The sequence below is a fragment of the Notamacropus eugenii genome, chromosome 3 (assembly GCF_028372415.1).
Source record: "Notamacropus eugenii isolate mMacEug1 chromosome 3, mMacEug1.pri_v2, whole genome shotgun sequence".
Classification (NCBI taxonomy): domain Eukaryota; kingdom Metazoa; phylum Chordata; class Mammalia; order Diprotodontia; family Macropodidae; genus Notamacropus; species Notamacropus eugenii.
In genome coordinates this window covers 312567897-312584966 of record NC_092874.1, presented here as the reverse complement: position 1 = coordinate 312584966, position 17070 = coordinate 312567897, and the positions used below count along the sequence as shown (strand labels likewise).

Sequence of the window (17070 nt, the reverse complement as noted above, 5' to 3'; positions counted from 1 at the left end):
ACATAGGGAAAACATAATATCCAGACATTTATGAAAGTTTAGTCTTAGTGAGAGATCTGTGCTGAATTTGAATATATGTACTGAAGCACTCTTTTTCTTTTCTGCTGCCTCTTCATCATTTCTTAAACATTAATCTTCTATGAAAGCATAAATATATAAAATATATCATAACTACATATAAACATCAATAAATGTATCCACATGCAAAACAATGCACTTGAAATATATGGAAATCTATATGTATGCATGAAGTGTACATTTTATACACAAATATAATGTTAAATAAATGATACATATGTATTTTGTATATGACTACACTTGGCGTGTGCACAGTCTAAGATTCCATCTGCTCTTTGAACTTGACTTTCCTAACTTCGTTGAACTCTCTTCTCCCCTGATCAGAAACCTCTTTTTGCTCTTATTGCAAGCCCTAGCTGGATCACATATCCCCAGGGATCTTCCTTTTTAATCAAAAAGCAAATGGTAGAAACCATAAGGAAGAAACTCTTTTCAATCTATCCCTGCTCCTCTCTCCTTCCCCATTCCACCTTGCCCCCAAGCCTGTCCCCTCTGTTCTATGCAACCCATAAGGATTAGGCTGATCGGAAAATATTGAAAAGTCTGGTAACCTTTGTCCCACTTCCTCTCAGCAAAAAAAAAAAATTACTTCTTAGTCCCCTTTTGGTCTTTACTGCCTGTTTCTTGATATGTATACAGTAAATGATGAGGTGTATAATCTAGATAGAGGCTCACTTCAGAGTTCCTTTTACTATATCCATATATGAGGGAGATAGAAAAATAATAGGTAGAATGGGTGGTGATTTCGTACTGAGAAAAGAAAGACCAATGTTGCAAGTCTTTTCAGGCATCTCTAGTCAGTACGGCCATTATGATTTGCAAAGAACAAAAGAAGGCTGTGATTAGACAGCAAGGTTTTCCAATTTTTAAAAAAAACAGGAGAGATCAGTTGTTTTAAAATAACTATTTTACTGGATAGCCAAGTGGTACAATAGATAGAGGGCTAGATCGAGGGTCAGGTCCTGAGCTCAAATCTGCATGACTCTGGGCAGGTCCCTTAACCCTGTTTTCCTCAGCTTCTTCATCTATCAAATGAGCTGGAGAAGGAAATGGAAAACCACTCCAGTATCTTTGCCAAGAAAACCCCAGATGGGGTCATGAAGAAATGGACCGAACTGAAATGATTGAACAAAATGTCACAATGCCACTAAAATATTGTTTAATGTTATGGTGGTGGAATAGTGTTTTAAAAATAAAAAAACCCCAAATCTTCCAAAATGCATGCTAAATGTCTGTAAGAGCAGAAAACTATGTAGGACCACAAAGAGGAATCTAGTTAAAGGAATGTCTTATGGCCTGAAGGATAAGGATATTAAAAGTGCCTTATGTGATGCTATAAATAATTTGAAATGATATGAAGTATTTACTAAATAATATGAAGAAATGGACTTAACCCTATTTATTTTCTGGCCCTTTTCCTTGCCAAGGACAATCACTTCTACATGTATTCTTGATTCTGTCTTTTCTAGTAGATTGCTCTACTCTCATACCCTCTCTTTCTTGGTAATCTTCAGTTTCTCCTTATCTTTCATAGTGCCTATAAATATATTATCTCTCTCTCCTTAAAACAAAATAATAGAGCTTTTAATCTATATATTTTTATATATCTTGGACAGACTCTGCAAGTGAACAATGATTGGGAACAGAATTAGATAGAAGAGCAGGTTGGATTGCCTTTGGTAAATTAAAAAAATGAATTGAATTACAACAAAGATCACTCTTCCTCTCTCACCAATATTCTTCTGTTGTCATTGTATGGTTGCAAGAAATAGATCACTACAATCTCCAGGGGACAACAGAGAAATGCATTGTACTCATGACCAATTGCAATGCCTTACAGACAGGAAATTGTGAACAAGTGGGGTTAAGCATTAATCAGATCTAGACTTGAGATGTTATTGGTGTGGGAGGAACTCATTCCTCATTGATGAGGAACTTCTATCAATGCAAATTAGCACCTTTTTTTTGTAACCCATAGTCTTAGGGAATTGCCTGGGGCACTGAGAGTTAAGTAACTTGCTTTCAATATGTGGCAGATGTGAGATATAAAACCCAGCGTCTTCCTGACTCTGATGCCAACTCTCTATCGATGATACTACTCTGAAATAAAAGATGTCATAAAATAAAAGCATGAGTGAAAAAAATGAGATTGTCATGTAAGGAATAGCTCATCTGCTTCACTGATATCTTTTCAAGTGAAGGGGAAGGAAGCAAAAATCCCATCCCATTGAGTAGACCCTACTGGAGGAAATTAGGAGAAGATGTGGATGATACTCATACAGAATAGGTAGGCATGGCTAGTTGGTGATTTGTACCATTGGAGAAATAAAGAACCACATCAATAAGATCATGAATCCACTTGAGTATATGAAAGTTATGTATGATATGAAACATGTTTTATGCTAAATGTATGTAACCATTTCTGTTTTTGATTGTGACAATATTATTTTTGCAGCGTGTCTCTGTGTACTGCATGATATTATAAATGTGACTGTGTAATTCAGTTTGAGTAATTACCAATTATATTCTAATTTCTGATGTTTAACATGATGCTAATGGTTTATCTTGAAGCTCTTTAAATATACCCTATGTAATTTACCAGGTCTGCAATTTTAATGGGAGAAGAATATACAAAAGCCAACAGAAAAAAATAGGCTTTAATTTGTTGCTGGGTGAAGTGGGACCAATGTCTTTTCAGTCTTCTCCAACCAGCTCAGCCCTTGTGACTTGTGTAGAGCAGAGAAGTATGATGGCGGTGGGGAGGATGTTGAAAGCACTTTCTTCACAACAGTTTTACTCAGCTCCTTTTCCTTGAAGAAATAGAGCTCTGAAAATACATACTTCCCTCAGCCGGATGAGGGAGGGATGCGGGAGGGATGAGAGAACTAAAATGGATTTCTGACCATATGTCAGATGAGAGTTGAACTGAATGAATCAGAGGAGACAATAGAGGACAAATTCAAGGAGCAGATGTGAGCCTAGTCTGGTCATCTAGTTTTTATAAGACAACTTAACTAAGGGGAAGTGGTTCATTACCATTGGCTGAAAGAATTATAGCCGTGTCCTTTTAGAAAAAGGTTTAATAAATGTAGTATCATCAACTCTCCCTTCTACCCTCCCCAACCTCCCACCAAGATAGTGGACAGAGTAGCAGATGGACCTGGATAACTGAAGAGCAGTGGAGATGGGCTATCCCACAGAAAATAGTAAAGAGACATGCCTACTGGGGATCAGGCCTAGCAGAGAGTAATTTAAGGGTCCCTTCAGAATACAAGAGCAGCTCTATAGGATGAGAGGTATGAGTGGTTTGTCCCTTTGATTACGTGATCTGTGTGTGTGTACCCCTCCATGTGGGTAGCTGGGTCACATGTGTTCTCTGTGTATGTACCAAGCATGATTCCTATGCATGTCTACTCTGGTAGGGATAGTTGCATTTGTGGGACAATAAATTCCAAATGCATATGGGAAAAATTTTGTTATTTTATAGTCTTCTTTACTTCTTCTTCCTTCGGTATATGTAGTCTCCTCTATTAAAATGTGAGCTCCTTGAGAGCAGGGACCATTTCTTTCCATATTCTCAGAGCTTAGCATAGTGTTTTGTATATACTTAGTGTTTAATAAAGGCTTTATTCATTCATTGATGCTTCCATTTCATTAAATACCTTGTTTTGAACTATGTATCTTCTGGCTAACTAATAAGAGTAAACATATAGGTAGGGGCTTCTGAACTACAGTTTAAAAAGGATTCTGACAGACAAAGTATCTAGAACCTGAATTAGCTATTAGGGAGTCCTCAGGTCTATTATATGTGTGTAAATAATATGTACAGATACATATAACATAGTTGCTTATGAAGAATTATCCTCTAAACAACATTATTTTACTTTAAGAGAACTTGAAGGCCAATGAGCACTTTACTCCAGTCTACGAATAGTTACATGTCCAGTCATTAAGATGAAACACAACCTTTTCTAAAGAAACAATAAGTAATTTGCAGTGTTTTGCATACTCTTTCCTATATCTGTTATTGCTTTTCCTTCAGTTCCTATTTTTTACTCTTTCCAACTTTTTTCAAAACTTCCTTCCTCTCATAAGCCATCCATGATTGACGTGACCTGATTGTCTAAACACACATCCTACACTCTCTCAGCTCTTACATGGTCATTTTTCATGATGCTGACATATGCATGTTGTGTGTACATCCTTCACTAAAGTGCTTTCTCGTTGCTTCAACTGTAGATATCTTGCCTCTATTCCCTCATTGTGATGGGTTTATGAAGGTTGTGAAGGTTGCACCTTTTAAGTTGGAAAAACTACAAAAATGATTTTTGGACAATTTAATTAGTTGTCTAAGGACCCGCCTCACATAATTTAGAAAGGCTCAACATCATCAATTTAGGTAGGAGGCAATAGATATAGTTAGTCATGCTGTTCAGTCATTTTTCAGTTGAGCCTGACTCTTTGGGGCCCCCGGTGGGGTTTCCTTGGAAGAGATACTAGAGTAGTTTGTCATTTTCTTCTCCAGCTCATTTGATAGTTGAGGAAACTGAGGCAAACAGGATAAAGTGACTTGCCAGAGTCACATAGCTGGTAAAGGCCAGATTTGAACTCAGGAAGATGAGCCTTCCTAACTCCAGGTCCGGCACTCTATCCACTGTGCCATCTAGCTGCCCCATTTTTAATCATGGCAGCTCATGAAACTGTCAGTTAAAGTATAGAGGGGCTGTGATCTGCATTGGTGGATAATATCTCTAGACTGCTGTCATCAAACACTGAAATGCATTTCTTTATTATTCCATTAATTGTGTCATGTAGGTGTGTCTTTTCTCTCCAGCTAGATTGCCAACCTATTGATAGAGACCATGCGTTTGAATTCCTCTGTACTCCAACCACAACTGCTAGTACAATACTTTACACTCAATGGGAATTAAATATTAACTGACTTTTTAATACCTAGAGGGAAAATAGACTGGTTAAAACAAAGTGGGCCTTTCTGTGGTTGTTCTTATTTGTAAAGGCTTATTTAATTAAGTTGTTTGGGAGTTCAGTTCACCAAAGCTCTGTCTTTGTACTCACTGAGCTGGCCAAGATGTCAAAACACCTGCTGTATATTTAAATGAGTAAAAGCAATTGTCCTTGAGAAAGACAGAAGAAATGTTCATAGGAGACTCCAAGGACCAATTTTACCTAATGTGACACCAATGTGTTAGCTGAGAAGTGACAACAGTGGAGACGAGCTGTGATGATGGGAAGTTAGGTAACCCCTGGAAAAATTTGTTTGTATTTCCGAAATCCAGATATGGTTAGCATCATTTTTCTGTTATCTCATTAAGTGACTGAAAGTTTATTATGAAAAAGGAGGTGAAAAGGAAATAGAAAGACATAATATTCAGAACTGCTGAGAGTGCTGAAAATAGTCACTTAGATCATATACTCTCTGGGCAAGTATGATATCAAAATAGAGTATTTTTGAGATTACCTTGTATGCTATTAATTACAAATATATTACTTTTTAAATTACCAATAAAATTATTATGTTGAAACATAAACAAAAAACAAATTTTGAATGTTATAAATTTAAGGGATATGTTCAGATATGCCCAGGAGAAGCTATTTCTTCCTCTTGGGAGGCCTTTATAATGAATGTGTGAATGGATGAAAAAAGATTTATTAAGCACTCACTATGTGTTAAGCATTGGGTATACCAGTAGAAAAATGATATGATCCTTATTCTCAAAGAGCTCACATTATAACATAGGGAAACAACACAGGTATTAACCTGGGCAGTTGGGAAGAACTTGGGTTTAACAGCGGGGTAGATAACAAGGTCAACGGGTCATTAGGGCACATCAACAGGTCAGATAGCAATCCCCAGGGATCTGGAGAGTAGAGAAGTAGAAGAGATGGTAAGATCCATTCCACCACACCCAGAAGGATGCTAGTTAGTGACTCCCTGCTTATCCAAGTCATGTGAGAATCCCTATGAATTTTATGTCATTTTGGCACCTTCCAGAATAGGATTTTGCTATGAATTCCAAGTTGCTCCCCTGATAAGGTCTCTTTTTTCAGCCTAGGCTTAATTTATAGCTAGTTCACTTTCTCAAGTGCACAGACACTTGAGTTTTACCCTCCTGTTTGGCCTTTAAAATGGATAGTGAAAGAAGAGATAAAAAAGGAGAGAGGTTGTACATAGATTTAGTTTCTTGGAGAGAAGCCTATGAAACCAGGAAATCACATGCCCCTTGGGATGACATGAAACAAAGGCAGCAAAGAAATTTCTGGGAGAAATGGAGGAGTTGCTTAATTATGCATGCCAGGGATCTCGTTCAAGCTGGGAGCTACTGGAGCTGGAACTGAGGATCAATAACAGACAGAGACATGAAAGAAGAAGTAGCTCTGAATCTTGCCATACTGGTATCACGGAACCTGTGGCTTTGGCCAAATCAAGAAGGGTGGAGATGTTATATCTCCGTGCTACAAGCATTCTGTCTTCTTCCTACCCTTTGATGGGCCTTAGGACTTGGTTTATACTATAAATCTCAGGCGAGACTGTAAAAACTGCTGGGAATGTGGGTCTCACTGTAGCAGGGTAGTATTGGTTGACTCTCTAGTGTCTATGAATTCTTTACTGTTGCAGGGGAGGGCAGGACATATGAGGTAATACTAAAGATAAGGAGAACTACAAAGAACCCTTGAAGGCAAAGGACATCTAGAATGAAACATCCTTTTCATTTTCTGATTGATGAAATAATACCTGTCCCTTTCCCAATATTTTGTTATCTTGTATGCTTGTATGGGAACTGAGTTCCCTTTTCCTTTGTTTTAGTGGAGGCTTAGATATCAGCCAAATTTGATGTTCCTGTGGAAAAGGTAAAGACGTCTACTTAGGAGGAAAGTCTTCAAGGCTGAATCCAGTCCAGCTCTGGTAAATAAGCCATGGGTTATGTGAAGAAGAGAGAGAAACTTCTAGAAATATTATGAGGGAGCACAAGACCATATGATCATGGAAAATACTGCTTCTTTAACTGGAGCCCTCCCCACCCCTTTCCAACTTCTTTTTGTGTGTTATCTTCCTCCAGATTTTAAGTTTCTTAAGGGCAAGGACAATCTTTCTTTTTCTTGTTTGTATTGTCACCTTGTTTTAGCGAAGTGCATGGCATGTAGTAAGCACTTAATAAATGCTTGTTGAATTGATTTTAGGCAAGAGGATTTCTCTTTCCAATTTTCTCCTTATAATTCACTTAAAAAAGGAAAATGAAACCACTTTGGTAAATTTACTATCCAACTTTCTGTATAGCCTACCTGCTTATAATACCATTCTTTTGGGCTAGTCAAAGAGGGAAAGTGAGGGAAGAGTGTGACTGGGTAACAGGGAACTGAAAAGTAATTGGTCTTTATGCCTACAAAGCTATGACAATTGTGGTGCTTTAGTATAGAAGTTGCTAAATTAGGCATTGCTAATTGGTCACTTTAAGCTTAGAATCTATGGTGCAGTGGATAGAATATTAGACATGGAGTCAGAGGTCTTGGATCCAGATCCTGGCTCTGCGTCTCACTACCTATGTTAGCTTCCTAACATGTCAAATGTGTGGGTTTGATTAAATAAAGGTTTGATTTTAGTCATTCTAAATCCTGTTGCAGTCTTTGTTTTGGTGTGTATTTCTCCTCTGCTAGGGCTGTTATGTAAGAAGTTTCTGCTCATGAATGGGAAGGCATCACCCAGCACTGCTGATTGCCCTCTCCTCCCTGGGATTTTGTGGCCCTCCTTTTTCCGGTGTCTCTTCCTGCCACCCTGCCTACTTTTCTCAGTCTTCTCTGCTGGCTCATTATTTATCTCATACCCTCTAATTGTGCATATACCCCAAGGCTTAGTCCTGGGCCCTCTTTTCTTCTGTCTCTGGATAATCTCATTAGCTCCCAGGAGTTTAATTATCATCTTTATTCAGATGATTCTTGGATCTACAAATCCAGCCTTACTATTTCTCTGGAGCCTGAGGTTAATTACCAGATGTTTGCCTATTGGATTCTATAAGCTGAATGTCCTGGAGAAATCTCAAGCTTAATATGTCAACAGACCCCATTCCAAACCTTTCTTCCACCAAATTTCCTTATTTCTGTTGAAGCCACCACCATTCTATTAGACTCTTCGATGTACAACCTTGGTGCTCCTCTAGATCCTGACTCCCCTTTAACTTTGTCAAAGGATTGTTGTGAGGATCAAATGAGGTAAATCACTTAGCCCAGTGCTTGACACAGAGTGGGCACTAAATAAATGCTTATTCCCTTCCCTTTTCCTTAGTGGATCAAATCCAATCATTTGTTATTTCTACCCCTAGAACATCTTTTGCATCTGACCCCTTCTCTGCTCCACATGCATTACCTTAATTTAGACCCACTTTACCCTTCACCTGGAATATGACTATGGCCTTCTAATTGGTCCCTCTGCATCAAAGCCCTTCATATGCTGGAACTATTTCAATAACTTGGTGATGGGCTTGCCTGCCTTGAGTCTCTTACCCCCCCCCCCCCCCCATAGTAATTCATTCTCCATTCAGCTGCAAAAGTAATGTTACTAAAGTCCAGATCTGATCAAGTCACTCCCCTACTCAACAATCTTCCTGTCACCTCCAGGATCAAATATTAAATACTCTGTTGGGGGCTCAAAAACCTTCATCACTGAGCCCTCCTTTTGTAGGCTTCTCAGGTCTTATTCCCTAACAGATAATTGATCCAGTGACTCTGGCTTTCTTTCTGTTCCATCTCTCATCTCTGGGCACTTTCTCTGGCTCTTCTTAGTCCCTGGAATGTTCTTCCTCTTGGTTTCTCTGATTTGTTATAGTCTTAACTAAAACCCCATCTTCTAGAGGAAACTTTTCCCCAATTCCTCTTAATTCTAGTAACTTTTTTTCTGTTAATTATTTCCTATTTATCCTGTATGTAGCTTATTTGTACAAATTTATTTGCTTGTTGTCTCTCCCACTAGACTGTAACTTCTTTGAGGGTTGATTCTATCTTTCGCTTCTTTTTGTATAGCACTTAGCACAGTGCCTGATACATAGTAGGTACTTAATAAATGTTAATGACTGATTACTGACTGATTTTAGGCCATCTTCCCCATGGCTACCAAAGTGATTAGAGGCACATCTGATCATCTTACTCCTTTCCTCAATAAAACTGCAGTGACTCCCTATTGGTTCTAGGATAAACTCTAAGCCCCCTTTACAACCTGACCCCAAACTATCTTCCAGTTTCATTAATACTCCTCTTCCCATGCTCTATGGTCCAGTCAAACTGACTTTCTCTTTGTTCTTCTCACATCTTCCATTTTCCATCTTCCATCTTTCTGTCTTTGCACTGGATATTGCTCATGTCTGGAATATATTCCCTCTTCAACTTTGCCTCAAAAAATCCCTCACTTTTTCAAAATACAGGTGAAGAACCAATTTACCCACTAAGCCATTCATGATTCTCCCAAAGTCTAGTGTTTCTCTATCTGTCTGTCTTGTATTTAATAATAATAACGACAAAATAATATACAATGCTAAATGATAATATAGCACTTAAAGGTTTTCTAAGCACTTTACAAATATTAGCTTATTTTATCTTCACAGCTCCACAAGAGATGTACTATTATTATCTCCACATTATGGATGAGGAAACTGAGGGAGACAGAGGTGAAGTGGCTTATGATTTACTTTGTATTTATTCTGTAATATCTATTTTTATATACATGTGTATATATACATACATATATACACACATACCATATGTTTATATATGTATGTATACACACAGACATATCCTATATCTTTTTACATATGTAAGCTCCTTTGTAGTAGGAATTAATTTGTGTTCTTTCTCCAGACTTTAGCACAGTACCTGGTTCACAGGCTTAACAAACACTTAACAGATATTTGTTGATTGATTATTCATTTCCTATGACTTTTGACTCAAAAGCATTTCAACTGAGAAACTTGAGTGGGAAACTTGAGTGGTCAGGTGGGGAAAAGCACCCCTTGGAGAGTTCGTATTGACTGACATTCATGTTGGCTGGGAAAGAACAGAAGACAGGCCAGACATGGTAGTGAATGAGAATAAGTGGAACCCTCAGAGCAGGAGCTTGGGGGGACACCTGAAACCCAGTAAACAAATATCCTCCTTTCCCTTCAGTCCTAGGAGTAGAGAAGCTACTTTCCATTCACCTATTTGGCCTTTCTCCCTTCTGACCTGGTGGGAGTAGAGGAGAGAGGGAGAGAGAGAGAGAGAGAGTGTGTGTGTTCAAGCCACAAAATTAATTGCCCTCTCTTAGCCAAAGGAAGATTTATTACCTTAAATGCTTCCTCTACTTCTTATGCTATTTGAAACCGTGATTAAATAATTAGAATATTATTCTCTAGGAATCCTTTCGTGGTTTCTATGAACAGCTCTAAACTTCATAGCAGTCAAGGTGAGGGACAATGAATAAAGGTAAGTGGTTAAAAAAGGGAAAACTAAATGGCCATTTGGAGGAGTTCAATTTATTCTTCATTCTGGGCCACAGAAGGAATATTCTTTAGTCAGGTGGTGCTATGGGGTTTTAAGTGAAACCAAAAATTGGTATCAAAACTACACCTCAAACTAAAATGAGGCCACTAAAGTTTAGTTAAATTATAAAACAATTTTCTTGTGTTAAAAAGAAATTGGAGAATTATTTTTTGTAGATATTATATTTTTATCATGGCATAAAAGATATTCTTTCTAGGGCAGTTAGCAACATTCTTTCAAAGACAAAAAAAAAGTTTTACAATGAGTCCACGAATCATCCCTCAACCATTTACAAGAACGTAAGGGAGACTGATTTGTCTGGTTTTCCAAAGCAGGCTTAGAATTCTGCAGCTTTAACAAGTTTTGTGGATTGTCTGGATAAATCTCTACTGAACTTAACTGAGGGAAATTACCACCACCACCATCATCATCATCTACTCTACCCATCAAGAGTGTGAGATTACTGAGAGCACTGTAAGTTAGGGATCAGTTGAGTCCATCAAACACCACTGTACTTAAAAATAATGAGCTTAATGATGTGATCATACCTCTAGGGCATCAATCAATTACTCAAGATCCTTAGACAAGAGGTCCTAGAAAGACCTTAGAAGAAATGGAGTGATTCTCTACAGGAAGTGTGTGGGTACTGGTTGAAGAAACTTGGTCACATCCTTTGGGTTTTGTATAAAATAGCAAATTAGCTCAGAATCCAAGAGATTTCAGAGGCGATCAAGGAGGGGGACCCTAAGAGGAATCACTGGGGCAGGAGAGAGGAATGGAGCTTCAGTCTCTTCCCTTGATCAGAGGAGGATCTTGTGAATTTTGGAGGGCAAGAGGTTTTGGACTTTTTCATTGGTGTCTGTAGCAGTGAGTGGTGGTAGTGTTTGTGACAGGAGCTGAGGACAAACTAGAACCACTGAAGAGAAGTGACTTTAAAACTCTATGAGGAGCTTGCAAGAAAAACTGGACAGTACTAAGGGGAACTTGCAAGTAGGAGGAATGGATCTTATTCATTTGATAACTGTATGTTACCCCATTGCTCATGTGCTTTCTAAGCTCACTTTCCCCTGGACTGTACAAACAGTGGTGAGGTAATAGTCATAGTCTTGTGGGTATGTTTTATACCACTTTTTATAGTAATAAGGTGGTATACTAATATACCACCTTATTAAATATTCCTTTCTAAAAGATAATTATGTATGATTGATTAATCTATATAAATAGATTAATCATTGTGTAGGTGGAGGGAGGAAGAAGAACACCATTGTGGACTCATGAGCTTAGCACTTCAGGGGCTTTGATGTGCCATGGGTTAAAGTTCCTTAAACCCTGAAGACAAGTAGCAGTTGCTCTCTGGGGACTCAGCCTGCCAGTCTCAGTAAGAGTTGGTAGAGTCGACCCAGAGCCCAAGCTGTAGCACATTGGGTCAGAGTTTTAAAGCTGTTAGTGGAACTCACTACCCCTTTCCTAAAGGGATACTACTGGAGTTCCCTGACTCATAATTGGTACTGGCTCATTTAGGTGAGATCTATAAACCAGTTGTAGGTTTCAGCAAAGAGCTGCCAAAGGCTTCTGGGACAGAAAAAGTAGATACAAGAAAATGCAAGGGGATCTATATTTTCTTTCTTTCTCCCTTTCTCCTTTAAATTTAACTCACAAGACATATTCACATGACAAAGAATCAGAGTTTCTTGGAAGTGACCTCAAAGACTATCTTGACCCACCCCATACCTAAACAAAAATCTCCTCTTTAATATCCCTGACAAGTGATCATCCAGACTTTCTTTGAAGACCTCCATTATTGAGAAAACCCATTCTTCTGGACAAATCTAATTGTTGGGGGCTTTCTACTGACACCTTCCCTGGGCCAACACTCCCTTAACTTGCTTCTTGGCAATTTTTACCCATGGCTCTCACTTCTGCCCTTTGGGGCCTCTAAAAATGTCCTTTTTTGAAGGAAAAAAAGACCGTTTTCTGAATGTCAGCCTTTCAAATATATGAAGACAGTTATTATGCTCCCTCTGAATCATCTTCTCTGAAGATTAAACTTCCCTTTTCTTTCTTTAAAATTTTAAAAAATTAATATCTTTTTTATTTATAGGTGATGTCTAAGTTCTACAAATTTGTAGTACCATAACATGCTGTCAAAGGAAATCAGACCCTGTGATTGGGGTTAAAAGCTGAGTCAATATGTCACACTGAAACGATGTATTTTTGAAAGAAGCGAAAGTCATGGCAATTTATGTGTAGTGCTTTAAAGTAACTGGGGGCTGTGCATGTGCGTGTGTGTGTGTGTGTGTGTGTGTGAGAGAGAGGGAAAGAGAGAGAGAGGGAGAGAGAGAAAGAGAGAGAGTGTGTGTGTGTGTGTGTGAGAGAGAGAGAGAAAGAGAGAGAGCGAGAGAGAGAAAGAGAGTGTGTGTGTGTGTGAGAGAGAAAGAGAGTGTGTGTGTGTGAGAGAGAGAGAGAAAGAGAGAGAGCGAGAGAGAGAAAGTGTGTGTGTGAGAGAGAGAGAAAGAGAGAGAAAGTGTGTGTGTGTGAGAGAGAGGGAGAGAGAGAGGGAGAGAGAGAAAGAGAGAGAGAGACAGTGTGTGTGTGTGTGTGTGAGAGAGAGAGAAAGAGAGAGAAAGTGTGTGTGTGTGAGAGAGAGGGAGAGAGAGAGAGAGGGAGAGAGAGAAAGAGAGAGAGTGTGTGTGTGTGAGAGAGAGAGAGAGAAAGAGAGAGAGCGAGAGAGAGAAAGAGAGTGTGTGTGTGTGAGAGAGAGAGAGAGAGAGAGAACGTGTGAGAGAGAGAGAAAGTGTGTGTGTGTGAGAGAGAGAAAGAGAGAAAGTGTGTGTGTGTGAGAGGAGAGAGAGAGAGAGAGAGAGAGAGAGAGAGAGAGAGAGAGAGAGAGAGAGAGAGGTGGGGGGGGAGAGGGAGAGGAAGAAGGGGGGGAGGGAGAGAAAGCTATAAATATTTATGAAGACTTAGTAAAGCAACTCGAATAGTAGGCCCTGTTAAAAGGAGACTCCCTGCCCCCCCCTACCGGGGAGTGTGAACTCAAGTGATTAGACTGAAACCAAAAAATAGATTCCTATTTGTGAGCGGTGTGGGCATGAGTATTTATTTTGGGGGAGAAGGAAAAATGATTTCAGTTTGGAGAAAAATAACAGAATGATCTGTTTCCTTGCCAACTGTGCTACAGAGCAATTGAACAATATTAGAGTGCTTTACGTCTTTCCTAATCACTCAAGTCCTGAAATGAATATGGCTCCCAGCATCCTCCATGATCCAGACCACTGGAGCCCTTTGCATCTCTTGAGAAGAGGTTTAACCTTGAAAGCAGCAGCATGGCTTCCGAAGGCACATCTCCCTGCTGCAGGGATAAACAGTTTAATTACAGCGAGGCTCCAACAAGCACCAGGTGTTTCTGGAAAAGCATTAATGGGCCAACTCTGAGTCACAAACATCTCTGCTTTAGGTCCTGCTTTGCCTCAAAACAAGCCAAAAATCCACAGAGAAGCTTTGATCTTTTAAGCCACACTGGCAGAGATCTGCAGAATGGCATTCATTACACACGCTATTTAAATTGGGCATACGTTATCACCTTGCCTTGTTATCTCAAGAATGGATTTGGGGAATAACAGGAAGAAAACAAAGGAAGCAAAAGCCTGGACTTTTTAAAGGGTGGATGGGGAGAGAAGGGAAAAGTTTCAGGCAATGCCCAAATACTCAAGAGTTCCTCCCAACCTTGTTTGTAATAGAACCCAAGGGATGAATCTAGCTGTTCTTCCTTCTCCCATCATCCTGTTAGCATCTGAGAAACAGATGAAGGTTGTGTGGTTATAGAGGAAAGAGCGTCAGAGTACTTGGATGCAAATTCTGCCTGGGATCTGGGGCAAGGCATTTCTTCTTCCTGGTCCAAATTTCCCTTAAATGTAAAATGAAGATATTGGACTACAGGGAGTCAGGTCCCTTTCAGCTTGAGATTTATGAGCCTATGACCTATGGCAAAAGTGACTCTTTAGGAGGTACCAGTGTAGGGGAAAGACTACTAGATTTGGAATCAGGGAATAAGGATTCATACTGGTGTGGAGTCAGTTCAAATCTAGCCTCAGATACTTACTAGCTGTGTGACCCTGCGCTGGTCATTTAACCTCTGTCCACCTCAGTTTCCACATCTATAAAGTGAGGATAATAATAGTGCCTACTTCTCAAGGCCATTGTGTGGAGCAAATGAGATCATATTTGTAAAGTACTTTGCAACTAAATTAGCTAAATTAATGAAATTAATAATAATTATTAAATAGCTAATAGTTTAATAAATGATTATTATTGGGCAAGTCACTTAACCTCTTAATTTCTCCAGACTGTTTCCATGCCTGTAAAGTGAGATAGTTGACCAAGATGATCTCTGTTACCTTCTGGCCCTAATTTTATGATCCTAAGTGGCTAAACCCTCTCTTGATTTGCTAAGCTACTGGCTCCTCCCCTCCAAACACTCCTGAGTGTTTTCTCAACCTCCCCTCTAGAAGTAGTTATTACCAAGACAATAATACTATTTTATGATGAATATTATTCACTATTTAATAATTCAATGCATCCATTTAGAAGACATAAGGCCTCACATTTTTTTCTGAGTTCTGTGTTCACATTTTTTTTTTTTGATGTAATGGATGTATGTTCAAGTAAGTTACCAGATGACATGGATGAGTTATGGTCAGCATCGATGGAGGGAATTCTAACATTGATGAGATTACAGGGGCACTGGCATACACATAGTGCTACATCAGTGTCCCTAAGAAATTAAAAGAACAAGAGAAAAGCCTCTGACATGTTGCTGGAGGTTGTACTTTCTACAGAGAATTTGAAGAAAGATTCACACAGAAACAGAAGCCTATACAGTAAGAATCAAGGGGACAAATATTCTGAATTCATTTTCTTTCTCTTAAAAAATAAGAACTAAAAAATAAATGGCCCGAATGGAATTTAAAAAAGTCTTACTATATAGGGATTGTGATCTCCATAGGTTGGTAGAGTCATCCCACACTGTTGAAAATCACAAATCTATCAAAATTACAAAGCACAGAGTAGATTTTTATTTACACGTAACTTCCTTTGGAAACCTCAGAAAGAAGAAACAGGGAGTGTTCAGCCTTGTTATCCTCTTTGCATCAAGGCAAACTTCATTTAAGGCAAGGGGCAGGAGAGTAAGTTAGCATATTGTCCACAGTTATTACCATTTTTTCTAATAATTCAAGGGGGTGGGGAAAATCACTCAAAGGCCAAAGGAGTGGCTTTTAAGCAGGAACAGGAAACTAGAGAGTCCCCGGGGAAGACCAGACTAGAATACCATGATATGATAATAGCAACGTAAACATGAATAAGAATTTTGTGACAAGATGAATTTTATTGTTTGTTTAATGCTACGGAAACTTAAAAAAAATCTTAGTATTTACCTTCTGCAAGTGGGTCAAGGGTATGAATCATGAGCTGGAAGATGCTGTTCCTCATCAGACTATTATGCAGAGAAGCAGAGCTACCACCTCGCTGGAGCCGTGGCTTAGTCTGAATGGAGAGACAAGGAAAGGATCTAGTCAACGGAAGGAAGGCAGCTGTAACACCATTTCATCTCTATGAAACAATCAGTAGTAGGATTTTAAATTTAGGGGTAAAAGGGACCTTAAATGTCATGGAGTCAGTTATATATAGATGGGAAAACTGAGGGCCAGAGAAGGAAAAAGGAAGGAAGAGAAGGGAATATCTTTATTTAGTGCCTACTATATGCTAGGCATTGTGCAAAGCTCTTTGAAATATATCTCATTTGATCCTCACAAAACCTTGTGAGGGAGGGGCTGCTATTCTCCCCATTTTTACAGTACAGGAAACTGAGGCAAATAGTGGTAACCTCTGCTTGACTTGCCCAGGGTCACACAGCTAGTGTTTTAAGTCAGATTTGAACGTTGGTCTTTCTGACTCTAGACTCAGTGCTGTGTTCACTGGCTGCCTCTGTAAACAGATGCACATGCATATCTCAGGTAGGATCTGAACCAAGTCCAGTTTCAGCTATCTAATCCACATTTCCTCTAATCTAGTTATCACTTCCAATCCACTCCTCTGATCTGTGCCTGGCACAAAGTAGGAACTTAATAAATGTTCATTGATTAGCTGCTTAATTGGACTGGTTGTTGCTTGTCTCTACCACATATCCATACGTTCTTTTTCCAAATATTCTTAAAGTGATTTCCAATACCAAAGTGAAAGAAGGACTTCTCTTGTTGGAAACACCAGCATAAGAATGTAAAGCTGTATTGTACGTTCATAGAATTTCTGATGAATCTTAAGTTTTCTTCAAAGCTCAGTTCAACAGTCACTTAGTACAGGAGGCCTTTCTTGATTTGCTAAGCTCCTGGCTCCTCCCCTCCAAAATTATCTTGTATTTTTAAATACATATTTTGTATCTATTTATATTTTTACTTGTTGTCTTCTTCA

The 17070-nt window shown here is 38.9% G+C and overlaps 1 protein-coding gene across 4 annotated transcripts in view; it reads right to left on the bottom strand.

The window, feature by feature from the left end:
- The window catches only part of SLC24A2 (solute carrier family 24 member 2), a 318354-nt gene that overhangs the window by 133595 nt on the left and 167689 nt on the right, over positions 1-17070 (bottom strand). For all 4 annotated transcript variants that reach the window (XM_072596682.1, XM_072596681.1, XM_072596684.1 and 1 more), the window contains one exon: positions 16038-16146. In XM_072596682.1, coding sequence (XP_072452783.1) covers positions 16038-16146 — 109 coding nt within the window. The remainder of the gene's footprint in view (positions 1-16037; positions 16147-17070) is intronic.